Below are 26,288 nucleotides of genomic sequence, written 5' to 3'. Positions count from 1 at the left end.
AGCACTGGGCAAAGACTTCAGCACAGTGGCATTTTTGGCACTGTGAGCTCAGGGAATGGAAAAGTAGGGCAGAGCCTTTTCTCCCAGGCAAATGACAGGCATCTTTATAGGAGCAGCTGGAAGCAGGGATGCCTCAGTGGTGATACAGGTCAGTTCAGAAAAAGAAAGCTCAGGGTAATTTCTTAGGGAAGCTCAGGGCTTCTGTTGGATGTGGCACTCAAATCATGATTCACTGAATTTCTATACAGCATGCAGGAAGCTCAGACTTTTCTGCATTTGGGTTACTTTGTCCCTTCTATCCCACAGTCAGTCACACAGTGTTGGCTGCAGTGGACGTTTTTCATGTCAGCATGGTGCGCATTTGCCTTTCTCTTACTCCAATCACTTTCTTCTGGTCCTAGTGCTTCTGCTCAGTTGTTCTTTCTGTTTCTTTCATAATTCCACCAGGCTCTTCTCTTTGGCCTTTGTCTACCCCCAACCTTGGTAAACAGGGAACATGCCCTGGCTCTTTAGCTGAAGCTACTGACTTTTGAGAGCTTTGGTCCTGGCATGATTGCTCTTAAAGCTGCAAGAGAAGTTCTGAGTCTGTGTCTTGTGCTTATCAAATGGTGGTGAAGCCAGTTATTTCTAGCTCCTATGGCCTTTTGGAAGCCACAGCTTAGCATGGGAATTCTTCAGGCTGTTTCAGTGAAGGGCTTGGGGTGCAGGAGCACTTTGCCACAAATCCCACACTTCTGGTCCTAGGAAGCCATTTTCCAAATCAGTCACAGTTTCCCTCCATTTTCTGCATTCTTTTTTACTTTTTGAGAGCAAACCAAAGCCAGTTTTTTCTGAGAAAAAAATAAACAGAAGTGAGAACATGACTAGTACTACCAGAGTTCTCTGCATCTGCTAAAATATACAAAAAATGTTTAACAGAGGCCTGCTTTCCAAAGACTAGAAGCATCTTCTCTGTGATGCTGAACTTGGCTTTCACACCTAGTTCCCAAACTTTAGCACAGGCTACTGGAAGCACTGTGGCTAGGTGGAAAGCTGTTCATAATCAGTGCTGGAGAAGGGAATGTTCCTCTGCATGTTTCTCTCTCCTCCGTTTTCCATGAGCAGAAGTTATGTGGCGTGTGCAGTCAGGTAAACATTTGCTCTTAAGAGAGCAAATATCTCTGCTCTCCTGGGAAGCCCAGTGGCAGCATGATAGGTTTTCAGGGAAATCTGCTGCCCAGAGTTGCAACAGCTTGTTCTTTCTATCTCAGCTGGCTGCTGTGGAAGTTGGGCTCACTAAAACGACTTAACCAGTGCTCTGAATGTTGTTCCACAGACACCTGACAGCATTGTCATAAAGACTCGTGGGGTCTAGATACTGTGTTTTTGGAGGGGAAAATCCCTTAGAGTAGGTGGTGGTGACAGCTGTATTTACAGAGTGAGTGACAGGCATGAGATTTGGAAAACCAAGCAAAGCATCAAACTGAGCAAACTTGGTTGGATACATGTCATTTGCAGCGATTGAGCAATAAGCCTGAGTTCCTTTGCACTTAGAATTTAACTATTGTTTCTAAGGATGAAAGTAAGCATTTTAAGATTGAAAATAATCTTAACTACAAAGTCCCAGCTGGGGATTTGTATAGTACTAGAAACGTTCTCCAGGAGGCAAGGAAAAATGTTGTTTCAAGTGCAAAAACATCTGCCTGCAGCAACAAACTCCAGCTTTTGCTCTTTGTCTGTAGGTGTTGCACTAGTGACAGGCATAACCCTACAATACAAGGAAGCCCTCCTTTTCCTAAACTGTCCTCAGCTGCAAATGGTGGCTTGCTTCACAGTCCAGGTCATATTGTGCTACAGAAAAATCACTCTAGCTCCAAAATACAAATTTAATAGGTTAAATTTTTGGTTTAGAAGATATGCTTAACTGCAGGTACCTAAAAGGTTAAGTTTCCAGGCTTCAAGACCATGAGGTATGTTTGCACAGTAGAGAGTCCATCAGAAAAATGTCTTTTCTGCTATAAGAGAGTTAAATGTACCCATAAGATTTTTGGGGGAGTTGTTCGTTCGTTTTCTTATTTTTATTTTATTTTTGGTTTTTCTTCTTTTCTTCCAGACAGGCAACCAGTCCCTACTCACTTACCCCTAGCATACACCCACAGTCCACCAGAGGATGAAGAGAAACTAATGGAGCTGCTAGAAGAGTTCTCCCAGAAGTTTAAATATGTTTCTCCAGGAACTTAAGTGTCTCTGCTGACACAGTGTCACCACAAATGACATAGTAACCTGCTGTTGAGGGAAAGTAGGATGCCATAGGCCTGTTAAAAATGAATTAGGTTCAGGTGTCCTCATAATGAGGCAGTAGAGTGGCACCTGTGTCATTTTTTTCTGCTGTCAGCTCTCTCCCACTGTGAATATGCAGCTGCTGCCTCAAGACACACTAAGAAGAAATATATTGGAAGGAAAATTGAGAGGCATTAAAATAAACCCCGAGACTTTGTAAAGTTACCTAGAATAATTTAAAACACTCAGCATAGAGAAATGCAGAGGAGTGTACTTTCAGTAGCCTTCATGAAGGACTTCAGGAAAGAAGTGGGAATGCTTTAAACAGCTTCTAACTGCTGTATTTGACAGGTTGGTGGCTTCCTTTACTGCATGAGGGTGATTGGGCTCAAACATGTAGCTGGGAATGCAGAAACTCCCTTGCAGAACCTGCTTAGTTTAAAGGGAAGGATTCCTCATGGCCTTCAGTTTCTATAAATTAGAACTGGTATGCAGAAGTGATCTGCTTCCTCATGTTTAAACAGCAAGAATTTAGGAACACTGCCAAATGCCTTCCACATTACTTTATGGCGCCAGGGCTAAATATTATCCCATTTATGTCAAAATACCATGAAGTAGGAGGTTTCAACACAACACACCCAGACATGGCTGGATCCAGCAGAGAAATGGCTGCATGACTGTAGACACAAAAAGAAACAGCATGCTAAGCTGTACCTGCTTGCCATTTCTGTGAGAGATTAAAGGAAATTATTTTATCATTATGAATAGATTAAGAGGGGAAGGGAAGTATGGCAGGGCACAGGTTTTAGAGAAGAATTCATGGAGGAGAATGGAGGTTTGTATTTTGTCTGGATCTGTTTACTTCCAGCCACAGAGGACAGGATTGATCTTACCTGATCTGTAAGGTCATTTGAATTACTCACTGAGTTTCTCACTGTAAATCGGTAGAGAGAAGAAAGGGCTTTTTTCACAGGGATTTACTGGATCTAGTTTAAGAAACACCACCTCCAGTGCTGCATCTTTCTAGTAGTGCTGAAGACAATCAGCTCAGACTAAGACATTCCTGTGGGACTCATTTTGTCTTAATTATTTCAGATTTACTGCAAAGCCAAGACTGTTATTAACAAATAATACATTTTCTCATGAACTGAGTGTGTTTATTAGCCAACTGCCTCCAGAACCCAGCCAAATTGCTGCACTGTTTCACATGTGGCTCAAACCAGTGTGGTAGGACCAAGGATCTAAACACAAATATAACACAGGTGTTCTTGAGCTCTCTGCAGTGACTGGCAGCTAAAGACTGCTGATGGATAGAGGAGAACTCCTAATGTCTGCTTTATGCAATTTAGTTTCCTCCTGGTTGATGATATTTCCTCATTAATCAAAGATCTCCTATTAAGTATCAGTTTAAGAAAAAACTGCTTTTTTCAGCCTATTGTCAACCTCCTTAGAAATAAAGACTTCACTGTCAGAGAGGCCCTGAGGAAAATTTTCCCATGATAAGTAGTGCTGGGACAAGTCAGGCTGTCACAGCTCCTCCTGAAGAGGCTGGGTCAGCATTCAAACTATTGCCTCATTTATAAATTAACTCTTTCTTGCACTACAGTGAAAGAAAACAACAGCAAATCTCGTACAGAGGTTTATTTCCTGCAAATCCGGTATTAACATTTTCTATGGTTTCAACCAGTAAATACAGTTACCCAAAACAAGAGCATGGTTGGAAGAATATATAGTAACTACATTTCTTAACCCAATAGCTGCAAGGCTAATAAAAATATTTGCATTATTTAGTATTTATGTCAATTTGCTTCTCAGCTCTGCAGTACAGAAGAAAAGTTTAATGATTGGTATTTAAATAGTTCATAAAAGTAAAAACTCTGCACTATATATGTAAGTATTTAACACATTTTAGTCCACATTCTGCACTAGTGTATTTGAATAGCCTATATTTTCCATTTTGTGTCACAGCTTAAAAATGAAGCCAAAGTTAAGAAAACTGCTTTAATCAAAGTTTGGTCACAGTGTCAAAGAGCAGTATGCTATGGTTTAAGAGCACTTGTGATTTAAAAATAACTAAACCACAGGAACAGCAACTAGAAGCAAAGTCCAGACTCTCAAACACTTTGGTATTATGGTCCTGCTGATGCTTTATTTCAGCCTGATTCCATGAGAGCAAACATGGCATGTGGCTGCAAGCCAGCGAGAGAATTTGTGTTAATGCAATCCAGAATGACTTGCACCTTCATGTAAGTGAATACATTTACAGACTCACAGATTATGCTGAGTCGGAAGGGACCCACAAGCCTCATGGAGTCCAACTCCTGGCCTTGCACAGGGCACCCCAAGAGTCACACCAGGTGCCTGAGAGCATTGTCCAAATGCTTCTTGAACTCTGTCAGGTTTGGTTCTGTGACCAGTTCCCTGGGGAGCCTGTTCCAGTGCTCAACCACCCTCTGGGTGAAGAACCTTTTCCTGAGATCCAACCTAAACCTCCACTGACACAACTTCAAGCCATTCCCTTGGGTCCTGTCACTGGTCATCCCAGAGAAGAGATCAGTGCCTGCCCTTCCCCTCACAAGGAAGTTGTAGACGGTGATTAGGTCTCCCCTCAGTCTCCTCTTCCACTTTTAAAATTTTATGAGCAAAATAAAAATAGCATCCAGTGACAGATGACCAGAAAATGAAGGTAGCACAGGTCCTTGCTAAGCAGTGCACACTGGGAGTCTGAAAGCACACCTGGTTCATGGGAATGGACAAGCACAGCAGCTGTTCTTGCCAACTTTTCCTGTCCATGCACAGCCCAACACTTTTGTAGCAGCTTTGGGGCTTTTATGACTGACCTCACTCTGATGGTTTCACATTTTTCTTCATTTCATAAAGTCACCTAGTTGGGAAGTTTTTACTCTCAGGGATCTTGCACAGGAATGTAGCACTACGGAGCACATGTGGAGTTGGTAATTTCCCTACATCCTAATGGAAAGGCACACCCCATCATCAGTGCAGCAAGACTGACTGCAGTGATGCAGGGGCCACTACAACTTCTCTTTTTGTCTTGGATGAAAATTTTAGGAGGTCATCGTAACAGGTATCAAACAATTTTGTAAACTGCATTTTGTCTTGTCATTTGGAGTTTAATTTCTGGGTCATCTTTATTCATTGTTTAAAAAAAACCCATAACAATAAACTAAATCAATCTGCTGTTGGTTAAAGGTGTAAAAAATTGTTTGTTGTTTGCCTTTGAATGAAGGCACTCCCACACATACCTCACCATTTTTGGAGTAAAGTGTAAATACCAGTTGTTGGCATTTGCAGTAACACACACTCCAGCTTCTGTGTTACGTTCAGTGGGAACAACCTGTGAGCAGGGCCACCCCTTCCTGTTAAACAAGGCTCAGGTGGGATGTTGAACATGCACTGCCTGGGCTCAAAGGGAGTTCTGCTATATCTCCATTATAGCCTGATAAGTCAGTCCTGCAAACCTCAATGTAAATAAATTTATTTGGTGGGAGACAGTCACAGCTATTTCAATTGTCAGCACAAGCACTAATTTGTATTTTTGTAATGACAGAGCCTTTCTAAAAGCCATGGCACTTGGAGCAGTACTAGTTTTCATTAAGCAGTGCTGAACTTGGTGAGTGGAGAAATTCTTCTTTCAGGAAGTAACCTGATGGAACAATGGAGGAGGGCATCTAGGAAGCAGTTTAATCTGTAAGTTCCTCTGTATGTTACTCTCTCACCCTCCCTGAAAAAATAAAGCACCCATCTCATGACACTGGATCATACTTATCTAAAATTAGTGCTGGTCAACATCCACCCACTGTCATTTTAGACAGGCAGTTTCCACTCTGGCAATGCAAAGCTTTGCATCTTCCCTAGCTCAGCTTTCCCTGTTTGCCTCAGACTTCCCATCTCATGCTTTGTTGGGAGAGGCAATTCTGGGCACATTTGGGCAGAATCAGTGACTGATTACAGGAGATAATTTTGAAATGCCACTAAGATGACTTGAAAACTCTATTCCTGCAGTCACCCAAAAAGCACTGATCTAGGCAACGAGAGAAAGAAGGCACCGAATCTGATAGGGAGCAAGTGCAACAAAAGCACTTCTGGGACTAAAAGTGATCAAATCCAAGAACTTCAATTTGTGAAGTAGGTCAGTATTTATGTTCCTCTCTCTAGAGGGAGCCATCAGATGAACTTACAGAAAAATGATGTATTCCTCTGAAAGAAGTTTTCTCTCTCAAAGCAAAAGCTAATGCTCAGCTTTATGAAGGGGCACAATGTCAGCCTGGCCAAAGGTCTTCAGCAGGAGAGGTTTCTACCCTGCTCCCTGGAGAAACAACTCAAACCTTTGCTGTGCAGTGCCAGTGTCGCGTCACAGATAAAAATATTGTCCAAACAGGGAAAGAGTGCTAAAACCTGCACTTGTGCAAACTTCAGGGAGAGAGTTCCCAGGAAGTGCCATTTTCTTTGATAGTTAAAAATCTTGGGCATCTTCCCTTTTCCGTTCAGGATCCACAATCCACAGGGAGCCTTGAAGTGATGCACAAAATTGTGCAATTCCTCTGCTGCCCAGGCACCGTTTCCTTTGGGCTGCTCACCCACTGCCAGGCACTCAGGGCAAGAATTTGTCCTGGCAAAGAACACGTCCATAAAACAGCTGTCAGTTTTATGGCAATTCACAGAACAGGCAGATGAATGGGTCCAGTCAAAACTCAGTACACCAAATTCCTCATTACATACATGGAGAAGGAAAAGAAATAGCCAAAAGCTGATAGTAATTAATTTAGTGGGGTTAAGATACCACAATTTATTCAGCTACATCAGAAACACTTATTTAAATAATGGAACAGTACTGGAAAGTGTTACAATGTAGTAGGTAGAAAAAGATGGTCAAATTGTTGAGCAGCATTCCTGCAAAACACTGACCTGAACAAAGCCATGTCTTTTTTTCATATAAAATCCCTCTAATCAAAAAGATTAGCCCACAATTAGCAAAGGGATTAGCAAAGCCCACAAGATATTGGTCAGTATGACAAACTTAACATACTAAACAGTCAGAAACAAGGCTCAGCCTTTGGAAAGCTAAACCACAGCTACAACTAATGCTAATGAAAAAGATGTAGCAAGGAAGTTTGTGTACTTGTCTATTTGTGAAAATTTCTTAATTACTTGGCCATGGCAACCCCACAGAATTTTCTTGGGACAGGACAAAATAGGGGTGTTTGCAATGGGTCTTTCACATCTGAAGGAAGCCCTGACCTGCTACAAAATGTAAGTATAAAGGTGATAAACACTTTAATAAATTCAGACTATTTATTGTCTCAAGAACAAATAATTGGAGAGAGGCAAAACTATCTTCATAAGGCCTGATACCTCTTCTGCACCATCTCAGCAGTCATGTGTCTCTTCCCCACCCTCTTAATGTCCAAGTGCTTATGCATTTAATGCAGTTCTGAAAAAACTACTTGAGGTAGGTTAATATTATTTGGCAATTGAACCAAAGAACAAGAAATGGAAATCTTCACAGACTGGAACAACTCTATGTTCCTTGTGGCTTCTGGATCTGGACCATGGCTGCTGGCTGGCTTACAGTACTGGGATGGGGGGATGGTTTGGCTTTATGCAGTTCTGATGAACATTTCTACAGTGTAGGTGATTTTTGTTTCGGTTTGGTTTTTTTAGGTCTTTTTGTATGCTGATAACATTCCTCCTTGGTATCCCCTCTTTGCACAGACTTTGCCAGCACTGTGCTGTCTTGTTTTCATTTTGGTTTGAGTTCAATGTCCCTACTTGGCAGTAGTTTCAACTGAACTCAATTTCTTTCTCTTCTAAGCAGTACAGTGTGTCCTGCAGCAAACACTATTTCAGAGATGGCCAAAGACTGGTCAGAAGGGAAAATCCCCAAACTGGGAAAATGCAATGAAAAGTCATTTGATCACACGAAGTTCATCTCAAATCCCAGAACTTCAGGTTACTGGCAAACTCGGGATGACATTTTTTCTTCTGAGGAACAAAGATTTCCTGCCAACATTCACAAGATGCAGTTTTGAAGAGAAAAAACCTCTGTCTTCCTCAATATTACATAAAAAGTCATCACAGAAGGGACTCAGCACATCAATGCATCCTGTAAAAAGGACCAAGTTTGTAGTTACTGTTGCATACTATGGCCACACATAGAAAAAAGTCTTCTAAGTCCTAACTGAAAACATCCCACGTGCTCAGTGTGGTCTCCTGGCAAGGACATGGCCTATAAAACCACACATTGTAGCCCTATTTCCTGTGTGCTACAAAAGAGAACTTTGGTCACTGGTACACAAATCCTGTTTTGAACAGCGAGGACAGACGTAGCTAATATTTGCTAATTTGTTAGTAACTGAATTGTTAGTAATCTAGATTTAAGGAAAGATACTTCTTTTTTTCTTTCTCTAAGCAATAGAGTAGACAGAGGCATTAAGTGGACCTTAAACCAAAGAATGGCTGAGGTGGGAAAGAATCTTCAAAGGTTATCTGGTCCTGCTCAAGCAGGGTCACCTAGAGGCGGCTGCCCAGGGTCGTGTCCAGTTGGGTTTTGAATATCTCCAAGAATGGAGAACCCAAAAACTACCTGCATGGCCAGTCTTGTGCCCCTGCTAAGACACCTTCACAGTAAAAACTGTTTCCTGACATTCAGAGGAAATCTTTGGTTTCAGTTTGTGCCCATTGCCTCTGGCCCTGTCACTGGACACCAGCGCATTCTCTTTGCACCCTCCCTTCAGGCATTTATACACACTGATGAGATCCCTCCGAGCCTTCTTTTCTCCAAGATGAACAGTCCCAGCTCTCCCAGATTAATTCCAGTACCTTTCACCATCTCGGTGGCCCTTTGCTGGACTCCATCCAGTAGGTTCATTTCTCTCTTGTACTGGGAAGCACAGAACCAGACAGGAAAAAAAACAAAACTCTCGAATATTCCTTTCTAACAATTATTTCCTCAGCAGGCATAAGGCAAATTTTTTTCCCCTACAATTGTGCTGGATCATCCTTTTTGCACATCCAGCCATCCACCTTCTTATCAGGAACCAACCCCACTCAGAGGAACACATCCCTCCCTTTCCCAGGACTGGAGATGCTCATGTCACGCTCTCAGGAAAAGTGCAGTACCCACTACAGAGGTACTAAAAGCCCACACGCTGACATGCAGGTGATGGCCTCAAGTTCAGGAGGACAAAGTACGGAGGTCACCTGGGCTTGGCAGCAAAAAGCAGCTGCAGACAAGGGTGCTCAGAGCTAAGCACACCTCTGTCACTGTTCAGGATCATCCCCTGTCAGACTGGCTGATTTTAGCCCTATCACTGTTCTGTTTCAACATCTAACCATGATGTTAAGTCTTCTGGTAGATGGGAGGACCATCAATGCTACATTGCAAGTAAATGCCCACATTCTTTTCCCTTCACTTAAATATTTTCAGCTTAAAAAGGGTGAAGTTTGGTGCTCAGATTGCCCCACCTGGGACACAAGTGACTCTGGCAAGCTGCTCAGGCACTGTGTACGTGACCAGAGCCTGCCCCATCACCTGCCTAAGCCCTACAGACACTAATCATTTTAAAGCCGAGAACAGGCACGCAGATGCTCTGGAGAACACTGCCTCTTCCCACAAGGAAGCACCAGCTGAGGGAGAAATTAAAATCACCTTTTCTGATGTGTAGAGCAGAGGGAGGCCAGCAATGTCTGGGTGGCCCTTGTCATAGCACGAGGGGGCACTAAAAGCTACTCCCCATCAGCAGCCTCAGGGAAAGGGGGCTTGGCTGTATTTGAGAGTGTTTGTAGGTATATGGCACTGCATTGTTTACACCTGTATCAAAACACACCCTCCTCCCATCCTTCAATAATGCAATTCATAAAAATAGCTCAGATTTGTTATTCAGCAAGTAAAATGAAAAAAAAAAGGACCAGGCAACAGACATCCCTTTTCATATGGATCTAGCAGACAGAAGAAACTGAGATTGCTACTCTAACACAGCTGAAGAAGGCAGGCATTTTAACTCTCCCAGTGTCAAATCCTTCTTGTTTCATTTGGAAAATAAAAGAATTATTGAATTAGATACATCTGTTTTCCCTTCATATCTCTACATTACAGCTCTTAAGGGCCAGCAAAGGGACAAATTTTCCTTCCCCCCTCAGCTTCACTTGCAGCTTATGTAATTTTCTAAACCCAGAATAGTTTGTCCTGAGACTGCAAGATAAGGAGATGTTTAGCTTAAATCCAGATAACCCTGCAGGTCATTCAGTCAGAAAGAACAGCCAGAAAAATTCTGCAAAATGGTTTTGCATACCCCACATGCAGCAACACTGAAACCATGGCTCCTTGGAAGACGGGGGAGTGGCCACGAGTTTATTGCAGAACAGTCCAAGTCATTCTGAAATGTAGTCTCCTTTGGAATCAGTTCTTCACCTTTGCACATTACATGTTCAGTAGTAGGCGCTGACCAGGGGCAGATCCTCAGCTTGCTGACTCCACCGCTCCATCAGGGTGAGCACAATTCATGCTGGAGTCCCATACTTGGTGCCACTGCTGTCTCATCAACTGGGCACTAAACAGCAATTTAAATTCACTTCAGCGTGCCCGTTTTTCTGTCAACGGGAGATGCACTCCCTGCACAGCACAAGTCACATCTTTGGCCAAAAGGCCCTGAGCCCAAAGGAACATGGAACACCACAGTCCAGCAAAGCTTTGTACATATTCTCCAGCTGGAATGAAATACGGCAGGCCACTTGCTCATCTTGCATAGCTTTGACAGCCAAGTACACTTCAGTCATCGGAAAACATGCACAAGGTGTAATAAAAAGCATTCCAAGAGGAAACAAGCATCCAGTTTCCAGGAGAGAAAGTGGGAGGACTGAGAAAACAACTTTCAAGCTGGAAAAATAATAGTAGTCTGTGAATTATGTTTGAAAATATGCTTTAAAATATGCTGTCTAGAGGGAAACCAACAACAAGCTGTACAACCAGGAAATCCAAGGTGGTGTTATTTCAGAGAATGTGACTGCAAAATGCTTCATCACAAGTTATAGGATGTTTAAAAAGAGAATTTTCCCTGAAAATAGACAGCAGTCCTGTGATGTGCACACCGAAGTCCACTCACCCTTTACTGCAGCAGCTCACTGGAGCAGAATTAATGCCATGGACTGAATTAACCATTCATTTTCCCCTCAGAAGTGAATCGCTGCTGGGCAAACAAAGGAGAAACTTTATTTTCTCTTAGAATTCTCTCTCAAGAGAGAACACAAGGTTTCTCCAGGTAGCAATGTGCTCTGTAGTGGCAAATGTCATGGCCTCCCCACCACAGAGGCAAGAAGGTAAGTCCAAAACAGGACAAGACTGACCACTACCAATGTGTTGTGTCTCAGCTGCTACAACCACAAGGCCTGCTGAAACAGGAGATGCAGGAAAGCTTTTGGTCTGGACAGCAGTTCTGTTCTCTACACCAGCTTCTTTGAAATGCGTGAGTAATACCATGCTAAAAAGTAACATGGATTAAAGGAATGGAGAGCTGGCTCCTCAGAGAAGGTCCCTTTGGAAAAAAGGGCTTTTTTAGTTTATTCACCTTGACAATATCATTCTAAAAAGGTAATTTTGGTCAACCCAGGTTTTTAAATACTGTTTATTTTTAAGAGAAACTGTAAAGTAGGACAACAGGACAATGGGCATCATTCAGCAATATCAATTTGGGTCTATAGAGAAAATTAATAAAAACCATCATCATTTTGAAAAATAAATATGACTAACCATATGGAAGACAGGAAAAACAAAATTCATCTTCAACAACACAGACAGGTATAAATGCTGAAATGTTGCTGTGCAAGGTAGAGGTAGAGGTAGAGATAAACCAGACTTTTCAGATCTAGACCAGTTTTAGATCTGCCCCCCTCCAAGCACACACTCCCAAAAGCTCCTGTTGCCAATAATTTGAATCAGACTGTCATCATCATCAAACTCAAATAAGTCTGTGTGCTCCTGTAATGCTCTGAGCTGGAAAACTATTTCAGTTTTCTGTAGAAATCAGTTGCTGAATAACCTGACCCCTGGTTCTGCGACTTGTGCAGCAAAGGAAGAGGCGGGATGATTTTGCAGACCAATGCATGCTCTCTGGATGACGCCCACTAGGACAAGTAGATGGTAGAGCCCTTTCAGCATTTGCAAATGTCCATCAGCTCCTCAGTGATGCACCCAGAGACCGTGCCTGGATTTCCTCCTCTGAAGAGAGCATGGTCAGCAGAAATATCCCAAACCAACAGATACTGGCTGCAGGGAGAGCTGATTGCCGTACACAGTCTGTTGACACCGAAAACTCACAGAGGAAGACACAACCCAAGAACCCTCTGTACAAAGCAGCAAGTATCTTGACATAGTGAAATATAAAAACTAAAAATTGCACTGCACACAGATTTTTCCAAACAAACTCAAGACAACCAAAGTCAGATCGTACAAACCGTTAGTTAAAAAAATACCTTCTTGTATATTTTGAGAAGAAGTGGAAAGAGTCTTCGTGCAAATGCTCAGCCTGGATCAAGCAGAGGACATAAAGTTGTTGTAAACACATTAGTTCCTTTCTCATCTGCTGTAAGCACCCAGTGTTATCTATCTTCTGCAGTATAATTAGGGTTAGGAAATCCGTTTCTTCTGTAAATATCACCTTTCAAGTTCCACTGATGTAACATCAAGACACTACTGGTGTCATATCCCACAACTGTTAAAGACAATAAAATAAAACATAGTGAATAATGGTAAAAGACAATAAAATACAGTAAAAATAAAATCTTTAAAAAATTTACACCTTTTTTCTTTAATTAAGAGGGGTTACATGGTTAGAGGTGGATGCAACAAGTCTGAAGAAGTTTGATTTAATTTTCCAGCGCTTATGTCAGAGTGGTAGAGGTTGATGAAATGACATTCTGTATGTCATCAGCTTTCACCTGTATGAGCCAGGTTCATAGATGGCCTTAAAAGAAACCAAAAAACTCCCACTATATGACTAACTTCAATGATCAGAACAGTCTGATAACACATTGTGAGGTATTTGTTTTTTTAAATTATTCAAGCTGTTAAAACTTAGTCATTATTTTAGCTATTGCTTTATCCAGCTACACTGAGATTTGGCATGTTGAAAAACAGTTGGTCTTCCTCAAGGGGAAGCTTCAGTCAGCTTTGTCCCAGCCCCTTCAGGCAATAACTTCACAGACCAAGACCTCCTTGGTCCTTACTGGGCAGAAATCCTAAACCAAATCCCAAGTGAGAAGTGTCTGGGTGGAAGAAGGCAGGTATGACATCCTGCAGCCACACAGGAGAGGGAAGGGAAATGAATTACAGGAGTTAGAGCACATTCCTCGCTCCTACCTTAATAACCTTGTCTGTCCCCGAGGTCAGCAGCCATCCCCTGGTGGCATCGAAGTGTACGTGAACAATGTTGTGCTTACTGTCATGGAAAGTAGCTGTAGGTGCCCGCCTGAAGAAAGAAATCCAAAAATCAGCAAGAACTGTAACTGCAGGATTTCCCCACAAAATGTTCTCTATTGAGGAAAAAAGTATTTGACTGCTACTGTAAGCCATTAAATCAGCAACCACTCTGTAAACTGCACTTTGAGACCTTTCTGGCATGAAAGGAACAGGGGTAGGGGGCTCTCTACCCCTCCTGGCTTGATCTCCTCCTTATCCTGCTGAGAAAGCCCAGGGACCACCATGCCAGGCTGCTTCCTCCTGGATCCTTGCACCCACCCAGGCCCTTTTCTCCCATTGCAGCACAAGGGGGCTCAGTGTCCACACTCACTCCTCATCTGTTATGGACTCATGGCAGCTGTCGCAGACCCTCACTTCGAACTCAAACCCCATCAGCGGGATGGAGGAGCGCTTGGAGCTGCATTTCCCGCACACGGCTTTCCCACACTTCCGGCAGTGATGCTGTGGGAGACAACATGTAGAAAGACATCTCAGGCCACAAAGGTCACTGCTCAGGTCCACTGGCTCTACCATCTCACTCCAGCAAGACATGATGCAGCTCAGCTCTGCCCCAGACACCTCATTTCTCAAGTTCCATGAGCACATGCAGCACTTCTACACCCCTTTAGTAAAAGTCTGCAATCTGCAGCCCTCTGCTGCTAGGCAGGGAAACACAGCAGCATGTTTCAAGCAGACCAGTAAGCCTTTCCCAATACAGCCTGAGCAGTTAAAGATGTTTATCCAATCTCATTGAAAACAGCTTTGGTTCTGGCACAGTCTCCAAAAATCACCTGTAAATTTCTTTCTGTAACTTATTTGACTAACAAGGAGCAAGTTCCACATGGCTAAAGTCATGGAAGGCCCCAAGTCTACTCAGCCCAAGGCCTATTACATGCATTTGCTATTGGGATTAATTGGAAAAAGAACAATGCATTCCTTTCAACCACAAAATCAAGCCACAGAGGGGAACCCACTGTCCCACCCATGAGCACTTAGTGGAAGACCAAAGTGCAAATTCTCAAAGCTTTAGGAGGAAAAAGGTTACCAGAATCCATTATGAGAGAAAAGCCTAATGGCACCACGTTAACACACCAAAGGGCACATACAAACCTGCCTGAGGCCTATTTTCTTACTGTCCCACATTTGCTTGAAGTTCCAGAAGAAAGGCTGGTCACATTTTTGACAGGAGTCACTATCCAGCCACTCTGGGGTCTGCAACACAGACACATAAACACAAAGTGGAAGTGAGCAACAAGCAGAAAAATTTCCAGTGAAGCCTAGAGGCAGGACAAAAAAGATGTGTTGTGGTGTGGCAATATGGCCAGCTAAGCTTGATTTAGTATCTCCATTTCACAAGATGCCATTTTGACTGTTGTTGATGATGACAATATGATATGTGTTCCCTGGAATCTTTTTTGGCTTAGCTTTGAAGGACATGGGAGGAACAGTTCTCACCCAAATCACAAAGAGTTTGATAATAAGACCATAGAAACAACCCAGTTCTGGAATTAAACATATAAAAATATTTTGTTCTGTCCTGTCTGGACAGCATTTACCATCTGCTATTGTCCCTGGTGGGAGCTGGGGTCAATTAGTATTTCTGATAGCCAAGCAACTCATCTGAAGGGAAAGGGAAGTTATGGGAAATGCTGATGTGGTTGGGGTTTTTCATACTCTTTCTTTCTTTAACACCCTAAAAGGAATTCCTGCTGTCAGAGGTGCCTATGCTACAAATCACACACAGGGATGAGAAAGATGTGATTCGCCCGGACAAGCCTAAAACCCAAACAAAACCCAAGCTCTTTTCCCTCATCAACCCATGAGGTTAAATGAACACTAAATACTGTTTAATATTTTGTGAGGAAGTGCTATTAGCAAACTGCAGGTGTCTTATCAGAGTCACTGGTTTCTCACATGCTGCAAATTAAAATGGCAAGAAACACAGCTGAGATTAAGAACTAAAAACAATAGAAAAGCCAGGCAGGCTTAAGGTAAGTTACTTAAGGTAAGTTAAGGGCAGATGGAGACCCTCAGCTCCCAGGATAGCTTTGACCCCCAGCAATAAAGCTATCACCTGTTCCATATTCTTCTGCCAGTTATTCTGAAGGCATTTCATTCTGCTGGAGAAAATCCTTGTCCTTTCTACCCACAACAGTCTTTCTTTTTAATGCCTACAGATTTACATCTCCGTGTATAACTCTCCATCTCTTGGGCATTTGAACACTATAGATTTTGTTTGTGACAAGTAACAACAACATTTTGTTTGTGACAAGTAACTTTGTAGTCAAACAGAAAGACAGCTTATAGCATCTTTCAAACATCTTCTTACAGCTTTTTAAAAATTGAGTTGAAAATAAAGAATCAAGGGATGAAATGGCTCAAGTGACTAACACAATCTCAGTGATGTGGAAGTCTGGTAGTAACAAAATGGGTACTGAGCACGTATCATATGGAGAAAAATCCTTAAATAAGGGCAAAGATACAAAAGCCAAAATCCAAAAAAAAAGTGATCCAGGACCCAAAGCCAAGGTTTGATATTAAAATCCCAAAGATTCATGTTTTGGGGGTGGTTTAGCATCCTGTTGTGCTGCTGTTAACAAGAACAAGCCCACAGAGCCATAATCTGGGAAAGCTGTGCACCATTAGCACCTGCTGCATGACCTTTATTTAGCTAATAATATTTCTCCTCTATCTTTTAAACCAGCCTTCTCACAGCATTCCTGCTTATTTGGTGATAAGCCAATCTTAACCCTTACTGCAGCCTTTTGAAAGCAGCAAATAAATAAAGGTTTTCATTTCTAGATGTTTGAGTTGCAGCAAAAAGGAAACAGCTGTTGGGAAAGAGGAAACCGCTCTGCTTTATTTTCAATTTAGGAGCTGATGACATACTTGGACCCTGGATTAGCAATTAAGGCGAGTCAACTGGAATGCTAATTCACATTAAAAAGGGAGCTCAGTTTCTGCCTATGCCTATTTCAGTATTTTTTTTTAAATCAAGTTTTCCACTTTGCGTTTTTCCTTCCTCCAGGGAGACACACTCAATCCATGCAGGCCACAAGTCTTGAGAACCAGCAAAGCTGGTGAAAGCCCATGTGGCCAAATGCCTTGCTCTGACCTACCCCCTGCAGGAAGAGGGCACAGGTTTGCTGTGACTCATGGCACCAGGATTTGCCAATCTCCTGAGCAGGGCTGGTGCCTGACTCAGCCAGCACAGAGTTCACTCAGCCCTCTATGAGTCAGAAATCTAGGACTCAGAAATTGCCAAGCGGGGGCTGCTCCCACAGCGCCAAAGACCTGGGGAATGTTTTTGCACCTGCTCACATTTGTTGGCCATGAAGCACAAAAGCAATTAGGAATGCGTGGGTGAAATCCTACTGTCTGGATCAACAAAGACATCATTTACCGCACTTCTATGTGGTTATACCAGAGGGAAGCAAGACCAAGTGGCAGGTGAGATTTAACCCTTAGTTATATGACTTCTTATCAAGGAAGAAAAATGCTGGGTTGCACTTTTCCAGAGATGACCAAGAGCCTTCTTGTTTTACTTTTTTAAAACCAAAATGAATCAATCAGTCCATCCATTTACATCTGACCTGATATTTCTCATGACGTGCTGAAAAACACAGCAGAGCATCTCAATACTCTCCTTACAGAATATCTTTCAGAGCACTAATGTAATGAGCAAGAGCCATTTAGCAACCTATTTAATACAAATCTTCTGCCAGGCGATTTCCCCTGTACCATATTATCAAAGGCACAGCATAATTGCTGTATAACAACTGGAGCATGTCCAGAAATGTTTTTAAAGCTTGGAATGATCTTGTTTAGATTGAAAGCTGCACATTTTAGAAAGGCCCCTTCTTCCCAGGACTGCTTCAGACCAAACTGACAAGAACTAAGCATCTACCTCCTGCCTCTCAACATCCATGTTCCAGACAACGATTCCCCCGTCTGCACCACAGGAGATGAGCTGCCGGGTGTGGTGAGCATAGGAGAGAGACTGAACTTTATCACTGAAAAAGAAACAAGACGGTTAGCAATCAACCACCTATGGCTACTGCACAAGTGAGCACAGAATATCAATAAAGCAGTACAAACCATTTGTTTGCCCATATGTTTCCCTCCACCACTCACTGCACATGGCATCCATCAGATGCAAATCAGTCTTTACTGTCAGACTGGGACCAGAATGACAGTGTTGCTCATCTGGGCAGCATCCACAAAAGCAAAAACCTGTTCTGATAACTGTTTTTGCTGCTTCTGGGAAGCCTCAATAGGGTTGCAGCTTCTGAAGGCACAACTGGATGCAAAAACACAGCCCTGGTAAGTTACCTTCTTGTCAGAATGTCAGTAACAACTTTGTTTTGTAAATCTCTGCAACATATAGAAGCATATCACTGAGAAACTACTGAAGATTTTCTTTTGACACTATTCAAAAATAATGTAGGAACCACTAAATTGTTCCTAAGCCTTCTCATAATAAGGTGGAACATTTAGGTGCTTCTGTTTCTTCTTTTAATGAAAAAAACAACATGGGAGGAACAATTCAGCTTAAACCCCCAAAGATGGGCTCAGTCCTTAATAAAACAAAGAAATTCAGGCCTCATCTCAGGCTATTTGCAACCTGGGATACAAAGACTGTACAATAGTGCTATGGAAAAAAAAAGGTTGCAAAGACACAGGAACTGAACATACTTTGACTAGAAATCATCCACAACATTTGGTTTCCCTTGCTACCACCACTGGTCTTGTCAGCCAAAAGGACTTGCATGCTAACACATTTATCTGTGCCTATGGCTGAACCTGAAGAGGGGAATGCATTCACAGGAAAGTTCAGGACAGCACTGCCACCCTTCACAGTGCCTGCCTCCCAACACCAGAGGCACCATCAGGATGTGTAGGATGTTGTGTTGTACAGTTCCAGCTGACAGCCACCACACAGATTAAGGTCCAGGGGATAACTTTATATTAGAACTGATTTCCACAGCAATAAATCAAGCAGTGATGCATTAGCAAGCACCACTGATAGGGTATGAGGGTGATCTGGGAATTTCAGCTAGAGCTCTGCAGTGCTCTGAAATCCCAGAGGCATCCCAATCATTCAGCAGAGTGCAGCATCACCCAAAAGAAATGCATGAATATGTAAGAAACTGTTAGCTCAAAACCACCATGGATTTAGTCTCTCCAGACCTGAGCCTGGCATGCAAGTCCCACATATATGCAGTCCCAACACTCTGAAACCAACTTGTTGCATTGCCAGTGTTAAAAAGTGAGGAGTCATTGCCACTAGAGTCATTCTGATGTATAATCAATGCCCAGCATGGGTTTACCCCATCTTCAAAGACATCTACAGCTATGCAAATATACTTGCAAAGATGATGCCTCTTTGCACTGAGGAGATGTGAAGGCTGCTACGGTTAAAGGTCAAAGCACATCACTTAGAATTCAGGCTGTAGGTGAAAGAGCATGGAGGAAAAAGAGATTAATTGTCCAAGCCCGATGCTCCCTCTAGGGGAAGGAAAGACCTTGACACCTAAAAACCGAGAATTTCCCTGGAGCTGTTATCATTTGAGGAGCCTCCTCTTTCCAACAAAGGCACAGGCTCTGGTCCACACATTCAGGAATACAGATGTGCCTTCCTTCACCATCCTCTGTAGACTCTTAAAACAGCCTGTGGGCCCAACACTGGAAAATTTACTATAAGCAAATTATTCCTGTTGTATACAGACTACAGGGAGTCACACATACAATCTTGAGGCTTTGTGTAGACTGTAACCTTTGGGCTGTTTGTTTCCAGATGTGGCTTCTGCATTTAGCTTTCCTCCTATAAAAGCAGGAGGAATGGCTTTGAACATACTTATGTCCTTGCAGCTCAATGGCTGTTCCTTTTCTTCCTCCAATATCCCACATTATAATGGAATGATCAGAACTGCCTGAGAATAAAATTCGCTGTATTGGGTCCCAGCAGAGAGCAGTGACACCACCTGCAATAGCAACACACAAAACAGTCATTTTATTACAGAAAGTGGAAGATTGGAAGGCAGCTAAATATAAAGATACAAAAAAAATATGGAGTGATTAAAATGCAGATCCCTTTGGCAAAGACTATGCAACCATGTGCTTTCCAGTGGAAAAATAACAGTCTAGAAAAACTACTGAAACCCCATCTTGCTCTTCTGTGGGCACAGGGCTTCACTGCTGTTTGCATGGGTGAATCCACTGAGCAGTAAATTGTGAAAGAAGAATGGTCACAGTGGGAGCTACACAACTTTCCATCTTCTTAATTTCCAGAAGATTAAAAAAGAAGCAAGTGTGGAATGCCATGGGCATCTTCTCAGTATTCTAGCACAAGGACTCAACTACACTGTGCTATCTTGGAGCTATTAGCACTTAGTTAGAGAGGAGGGATATGAAGAAAAAATGTTGAGGAATGACACAATTTCTTCTGTTAGATGGCAGGATCATATCCAGGGTTGATCCTTTCAAAGGGTGATGGGGCACAAGTCCCAGCAGTGAAACAAGCATTTAGTGCCTCCAAGTGGTGCCTATTCCACTTGGAATAGGCAGGTGTCTACCGATACAGATCTTGCCTTTAGCAGCATCCTTTCTCTCTCCCAGAACTACCACAATTTGTTCAAATCTCACTCTGCTTTAATTAGCAGCTACTAATTGTGGCATTTTCTGCCACAGATGTGTTCTGCTCAGAGCTCTGACCACTCTTCTTTTTACCAACAGAGTTTCCCTGAACTGCTGGGACACTTGAAGAGCTATGTCTCTTCCACTGTAAGCATAAGCACAAGCCATCCTAGTGTATCACAGGGCAGTCCAACCACCATGATGCTGAGCACAGATGAAGACCCTCCTGAGCATTTTTCTGGGTCTCCTTCTGAGGCCTTACCTGTGTGTCCCTTAAATGTGGTAACAAGGCTGCAGGACTCTTGCTCTAGTTTCAGGATAGTGACTTGCCCAGAATGGTCACCAACAAACACATGCCGGGTTTCCACATCAAATCTGAAGGATAGATGCTGAGGAAAACTTATTATTTACACAAGCTTTGCATTCCTTTCATGACTTGCTAATTCTTTTGACATGAGTATACTGCAATCTTGTGAATAATGCTCCAGTCTCGAGGAGGTATTAGAGTTTACTTTTAGGCACCTCTTCATCTTAATAATGCTAATACCTGTTCATACTAATAGCGCAGTATTCCTGGGTGAGAAAAAACAAGATTATTCCAGGACACAATTTGTGGTTTTGTTATGAAAGACCATTGAAGTAGCCCTTAGCCATGAACATAAGAGTTGCCTCCTCAGGCTTTGTAACTTAAGTGCTAGAGTTGGATGGTATGTACTCTCTCCCTTTCAAAAGTTATACAAAATACAAAGGGGTCCTGATTTTAAGCACACAGAACACTGCAGAACAAAAAAACCCCAAACCTGTTCCTGGTTATGCCAAATATTTTTGCAGTATTTGCCAGTGATTCTCCCTTCCACTGCTTCCACTGCCCTCCACCATCATAATCAGATGACCCAAATTAAATTGTCCTCCAAAAGGTTTTATTAGTGAAAATTGGCTGTTCTCTAGAGAGATTTAGGGAACAAGCAAATTCTTGCATCATGCTTTAAAAAATATTTATCAATTAATTAAGAAGTCTTTCTGCCATTTAGATTGGCTGAATTACCAGATATATAAAACAAGTCCATCTTGAAACAATAATTTTGAGTCAGTATCACTTCTCATGAACTAGCAAAGCATGCATCATCTATACCACAAACACTCTGGGGCATTAAAAGGCCTGTTTATGCTAACCTCTGTTTTCAGCCTAAGAGCTCCTACTTTTCCTTTTCCCTTTTCATTTGCAATAAAGCTGAATTAATATTTCTTTTATTGTCAGGCAGCTGGGGCAGCTCTATGTGAATAAGCCACCTGAGTGCCATTTCTGGAATCATTTACTCTTTAGTTAATCCAAACTCCCAATACATAGTGAACAGTTCCAGAGTGAAGGACAAGTGCTCATTATTTTTTATCAAAGTAATTTAATTTTTACCATGCATACACACAGGCACTCTGACCTGACCACCAACCTACTTTTGCTACCGTTAATTCTCTGAAGAAAGCATGCACTGCATGTTTAACTGAAGGCTCTATCCATATTTATTACAATAGCAGACCACAATAGGTTGTAGATCGCCCATTGTGGCGCTCAAAAATGCTTAGACCTAAATATGCCACAACACATTAAGGAAACAAAGCAAGAAGAACTGACAGTTTTTAAAATTGGCTTTAAATAACAGTTTCTCTCACAAAGCACTGAATACATACAGGGCACAAAATTCAGAGGACAACTAGACAAACAAACTAAAAAGACTGAGTGCCAAAGAGCAGAAATAGAACTGAGAGCTCAGCAAAGGATACTGCAGGCCGCAGGCGCCTGCGCTGGTGCGGTACCCCCCCAGCCGCTGGCCACTCTCTGAACAGTGCCACGTGAAGTGTTTGTCTTGTCCGGTGCTCAGCACCCACTCCATCTCCAGGACAAACAGAATCATGATGACCCTGCTTTGATGAGCTGAAAATTAAGCAGACAGACCTATAATCACACATTGCAGAGAAGAACACGGGGGCAGACAACCATTGCAAATACCAACTGCATCCAACTCCTCCACTCACACTTCCCTACAGAAGCAGCTGGTGTTTAATAATCCTGTTGACATCAGCTTCCATGGAAGCTTGTAAGGTCCCTGCTCTGCATGTTCAGCATTTGCATGAGAAAGAGTGGAAGCAAGACTTAATTCCTTCAATGCCTATTGCAGTCATTTATCTTCTACAGCATTAAACTTCTTCCCTCCATCACTGTATCATCACTAACAAAGCTGCCACCTGGAATGGACTTGGGGCTCCATTTAAACCTCTTTTCAGCTACTTTTTGACAGTAGTCAAAAATGAAAATGCCTACACTGCTGCTCCTCTTGCTGTTAAGTTTTGGTGGATCTGGGCTGTGGTACCCCAGCAGAACAATGAGTTACAGCACAGGCACAATGCTGCACCAAAGGGAAGTTGCAGCATTAAAAGGTTACTGGAATAAAAATTAAATAAATGAAAATATCACAAGTGTGGTAGATGAATGGAACAGCTGAAGGAATAAATTTCTACTGACACCAAAACAAAGCTATCAAAAGGTTTTCATTAAAACAGGGGGATGCATGCTTGTTTTTTGTATGAATGACCAGTGGGCTTAGTCATGAAGTGCTGATTGAGTCGATATTCTAATAAAACAAGTGGCTGGAAAGACATACAGAATTATTCCCAGCTGTAACCTAATGGTGAATGCCACACTCCTCAATCTACAGCCCTAATGGTTTATTGCTGTTCTAAGATGCAGCAACATGTGCCACATGAAACAGACTGCTGGTATTTGTTTGTATAAAAACTGGCACAAAAAAAGACTGAATATGTTTAGAAGCCTAAAAACCAGCCCCAAGCCTCTATCTGAAATACAGAGAATTTCTTCAGAACACTATGGGAAGACTGTTGTCTGTCCTAGACAAATGTGCAGCATATATGAGAGCTGTGTTCAAACCCCACAAGGGGGAACTACCTGTAGGAAAGAAGAGGAGGCTCCCAAGAGACAACACTGGCCCTGATCCACACTGCTTTTTCAGACTGATTTTGCAGGAGCAGAAAAGTCAATAGATTTATTGACACAACTTGCCATAACAATGATAGGCAGCTGAACCAAAGTGTCAGGTGTAAACTGTGCCCAGATGATTTCACCCTTGCCCATTAGAAGAGCTCAGAATGGCTTTTCCATTCACTTTTACATTCCAGGTAGAAGGATGGGGACCATCCAGGAGTCACTTGAACTCTTTCAAATAGATCCCATCTCCTCTCTACCCTTGCTTTCTCTGGGAAGAAATTCAGTAGCCCCACGCTTATCTTTAGCCATCTATTGTTCTCTCTGGGAACAGCTGCATCAGCCAGTTGAGTGCTGCACTTCGGGACACGACTGCTGCCACACACACCTCACGGGCTCACAAACATGCTCCAGGAGCTTGTGTGAACCATCAGTACCACACACACACACACATGCATTTCCACAGGATGTGCAAAGCTGGCTGAGATCAGACTGCTCAAGGCCTGTCCAGAAATGTTTTCTCAGCATGTGGCAAATTGCTAGCGACAGCTTCTGATGGTTTGAATTGGTTGTGAGGATAGCTGGTACCACCCAACTCTCATAAACCTCCTTCTACCTCCTAAAAATTCTAAAAGACAGGGCTTGTAATTTTTGGTAGAAGTACTAGCTGTGGATGCTGAGGCAGCTCTTCCTGGCAAGTAAAGAGTAGACATTAAAAAATGGTACTTGCCAAGAGGTGGATGGGGTGTACATGACAGCTTTGCTTATCTTCCCTCCCCAAAAAGAGCTTTCAACCTCAGCACTCTGTTGTCCACATGCACATATTAGCTGGTGTCACCACACACATGCTGATGGCAGATATATCTGAAACAAGTGCAAGTGCACAGTGGAGATCATCTAAGTAAAGGAGCAAAGAGAAGACAAATGCAATCAGAAAGTCACTTGTCCTTAAGAGGGAATTTGACTCATGTAAAGCTTAAAGAAGCAAAATATTAGAAGATTGGAAGCTGACAGAAGAGCAAGGAAGGGATCTGGGCCCTAGGATTAACACAGATTCATCGTCTTGAAGCAGCAAAAAGCTGGTCCTTCGTTAACTGAAGATTTGATCACCATTTGTATGCAGAAAAATGTGGAGCAAGCAATTCCAAAGCTGCTCATTTGTAACAACAGCAGGATGGAGATGGGATGGAGTGTGAATGTGGTAACAGCAGAGAACTCTAAACAGGCACCAGGCAGAGCAGATATGTGTAAACCAGAATGAGAAGAGAGCCATTTGTGGGGAAAGATCATGCTGTAAAGAAGAGAGAGAAGCAGCAGAGAAGGAGAAGGGCACAGGTCCATGTGCAGCTGGAGGGTGGGAGGGAGCAGGGTAGCTGTTCTGCTCTACAAGACAGCAGCAGTGAGCACTATGCAAAGAGCAGGTTGGAGCGAGGATGGAAAGGCTGTGCCCAGAGAAGAGAAACTGCAGCTGGGAGCTGCAGCTGGGAGGTGCACAGCAAGATATCAGCAAAGGAAATGGAGGGCCAGTGCTGTGTATAAAGGCAAAAGTCTGAGAAGCATGGTCAGTGCACAGTCACACAGTGATGGGCAAGAAGCTGTTCTGAGGGGTTACAACAGCAAAAACTATCAGCAAACACCAAAACAGAGATGGAAATTGCCAGGCAGAAAAAAAAGCTTAGCACAAGCAAGGAAAGCACAAGTGAAGAGGCTGTGCTTAGGCGAAAGCAGAAGTAAGGGCATGACATCAGCTGGCCTGAAAGCAGAGGGTCAGGGTGACACCCTGGAAACAGGCAGGCTGCACAAAGCATGGGGCAGAAACAGGTCTACAAATCTGGCTAGGCAGAAAAAGCGTGTGTCAAACAAACAAACAAAAAAACAAAACACTACACCAGTAGTTTTTATCTCATCCAGAGGAAGCACAGCAAGATGGTCCAGGTGCAAGAAGCAGTGTAGAGAAGGCCATAAAGAATGGGAAGCAGCAACAGCCATATGGACCAGACTGTGAGGGGCTGGAGGGGGCTGGAAGCCACAGCTGCTGAAAGAAGGGAAAGGTTTCTTGCAGGAATGTGGGAGGAGTTGCCCAGGGAGAGAGCAGAGATTGTCTACACCTTCAGATGGTGCTGTGACTGAAGAAGAGGGGATGATGATATGAGAGAGAGACACACAATGAAAAAATTAATTTCCCAGAGCATCCCAAATGGTGCTGATCAAATGCTTGCACTACTCCTCCTTATGCAAGGGAATGAGTCAGCGCCTGCAGGAGGCCAATGCCACAAGACCCACCCTGGAGTCCTGACTAATCCTGTGTCACATCCCCCATCACTGCATTCAGATCCCTTTCAAGAAATAAGATTTCACAACTGCAGACACAGTGCTGCAGCAAAACCTCCACAGAGCATGTCCAGCCATGTACACCAGCAAGGCCAGGCTCCATTAGCCACCACACCTGGCTGCACACCCCTACCAAGACCAAAGTCTTATTATTCACAGCTTATCCACCTGCTGTCATTCTCTGTCACCAGATCATTTGACCAACACGAATCAGCATGATTCAACTAAAGCCACTTAGTAGGGTAAATAAAATTATTTACTCCCCCTAAAACACTTTTGAAGAACATAAAGGTCTTACTTGAAAACTTTAAGTAAATTATTTTAAAACTGAGACTTTTAAAACAAATGAACCACTAGAAGGCCACCATACCAAACAAAACCACCTGTTCCTTTTTAATTTTAATTTTTCCTTGCCCAAGGTTTTACCAAGATGCTTATGCCAACCCCAAAACTCAGTGTGGCCACGTGAGGAAGGTGCACTGCAGGCATAGGGTTGTGGAGGGAGTCCTACTGGACCATGTGAGGAAGGTCCATCTCTGTTGGATCTTGATATACCTACCCAAGGGACTACAATGCTCTTTCCTGCATAGTTTC

The 26,288-nt window shown here is 42.8% G+C and overlaps 2 protein-coding genes across 3 annotated transcripts in view; one reads left to right on the top strand and one right to left on the bottom strand.

Annotated features, from left to right (window-relative positions):
* Window positions 1-4,045, top strand: part of DHRS12 (dehydrogenase/reductase 12) — a 28,409-nt gene extending 24,364 nt beyond the window's left edge. Inside the window, exon 10 of the mRNA XM_005516341.3 lies at window positions 2,093-4,045. Within this exon, the coding sequence (XP_005516398.2) occupies window positions 2,093-2,220 (128 nt within the window). The 3' untranslated portion in view covers window positions 2,221-4,045. The remainder of the gene's footprint in view (window positions 1-2,092) is intronic.
* Window positions 4,046-11,884: 7,839 nt separating this feature from the next.
* The window catches only part of WDFY2 (WD repeat and FYVE domain containing 2), a 59,304-nt gene continuing 44,900 nt past the window's right edge, over window positions 11,885-26,288 (bottom strand). The window contains exons 5-12 of one of the 2 annotated variants that reach the window (XM_005516342.3): window positions 22,148-22,298; window positions 20,631-20,743; window positions 19,590-19,716; window positions 17,640-17,745; window positions 14,843-14,944; window positions 14,064-14,194; window positions 13,634-13,742; window positions 11,885-12,986 (exon numbers count right to left, since the gene is read on the bottom strand). In XM_005516342.3, coding sequence (XP_005516399.1) covers window positions 12,957-12,986; window positions 13,634-13,742; window positions 14,064-14,194; window positions 14,843-14,944; window positions 17,640-17,745; window positions 19,590-19,716; window positions 20,631-20,743; window positions 22,148-22,298 — 869 coding nt within the window. In that variant the 3' untranslated portion in view covers window positions 11,885-12,956. Of the gene's footprint in view, window positions 12,987-13,633; window positions 13,743-14,063; window positions 14,195-14,842; window positions 14,945-17,639; window positions 17,746-19,589; window positions 19,717-20,630; window positions 20,744-22,147; window positions 22,299-26,288 lie in introns of those variants that run through there. The other variant, XR_015774629.1, reaches the window with a different exon arrangement.

The sequence above is a fragment of the Pseudopodoces humilis genome, chromosome 2 (genome assembly GCF_049639895.1).
Source record: "Pseudopodoces humilis isolate 2021_Gansu_Grassland_sample_001 chromosome 2, ASM4963989v1, whole genome shotgun sequence".
Taxonomy (NCBI): Eukaryota; Metazoa; Chordata; class Aves; order Passeriformes; family Paridae; genus Pseudopodoces; species Pseudopodoces humilis.
This window is presented reverse-complemented; position numbering and strand designations above follow the sequence as displayed.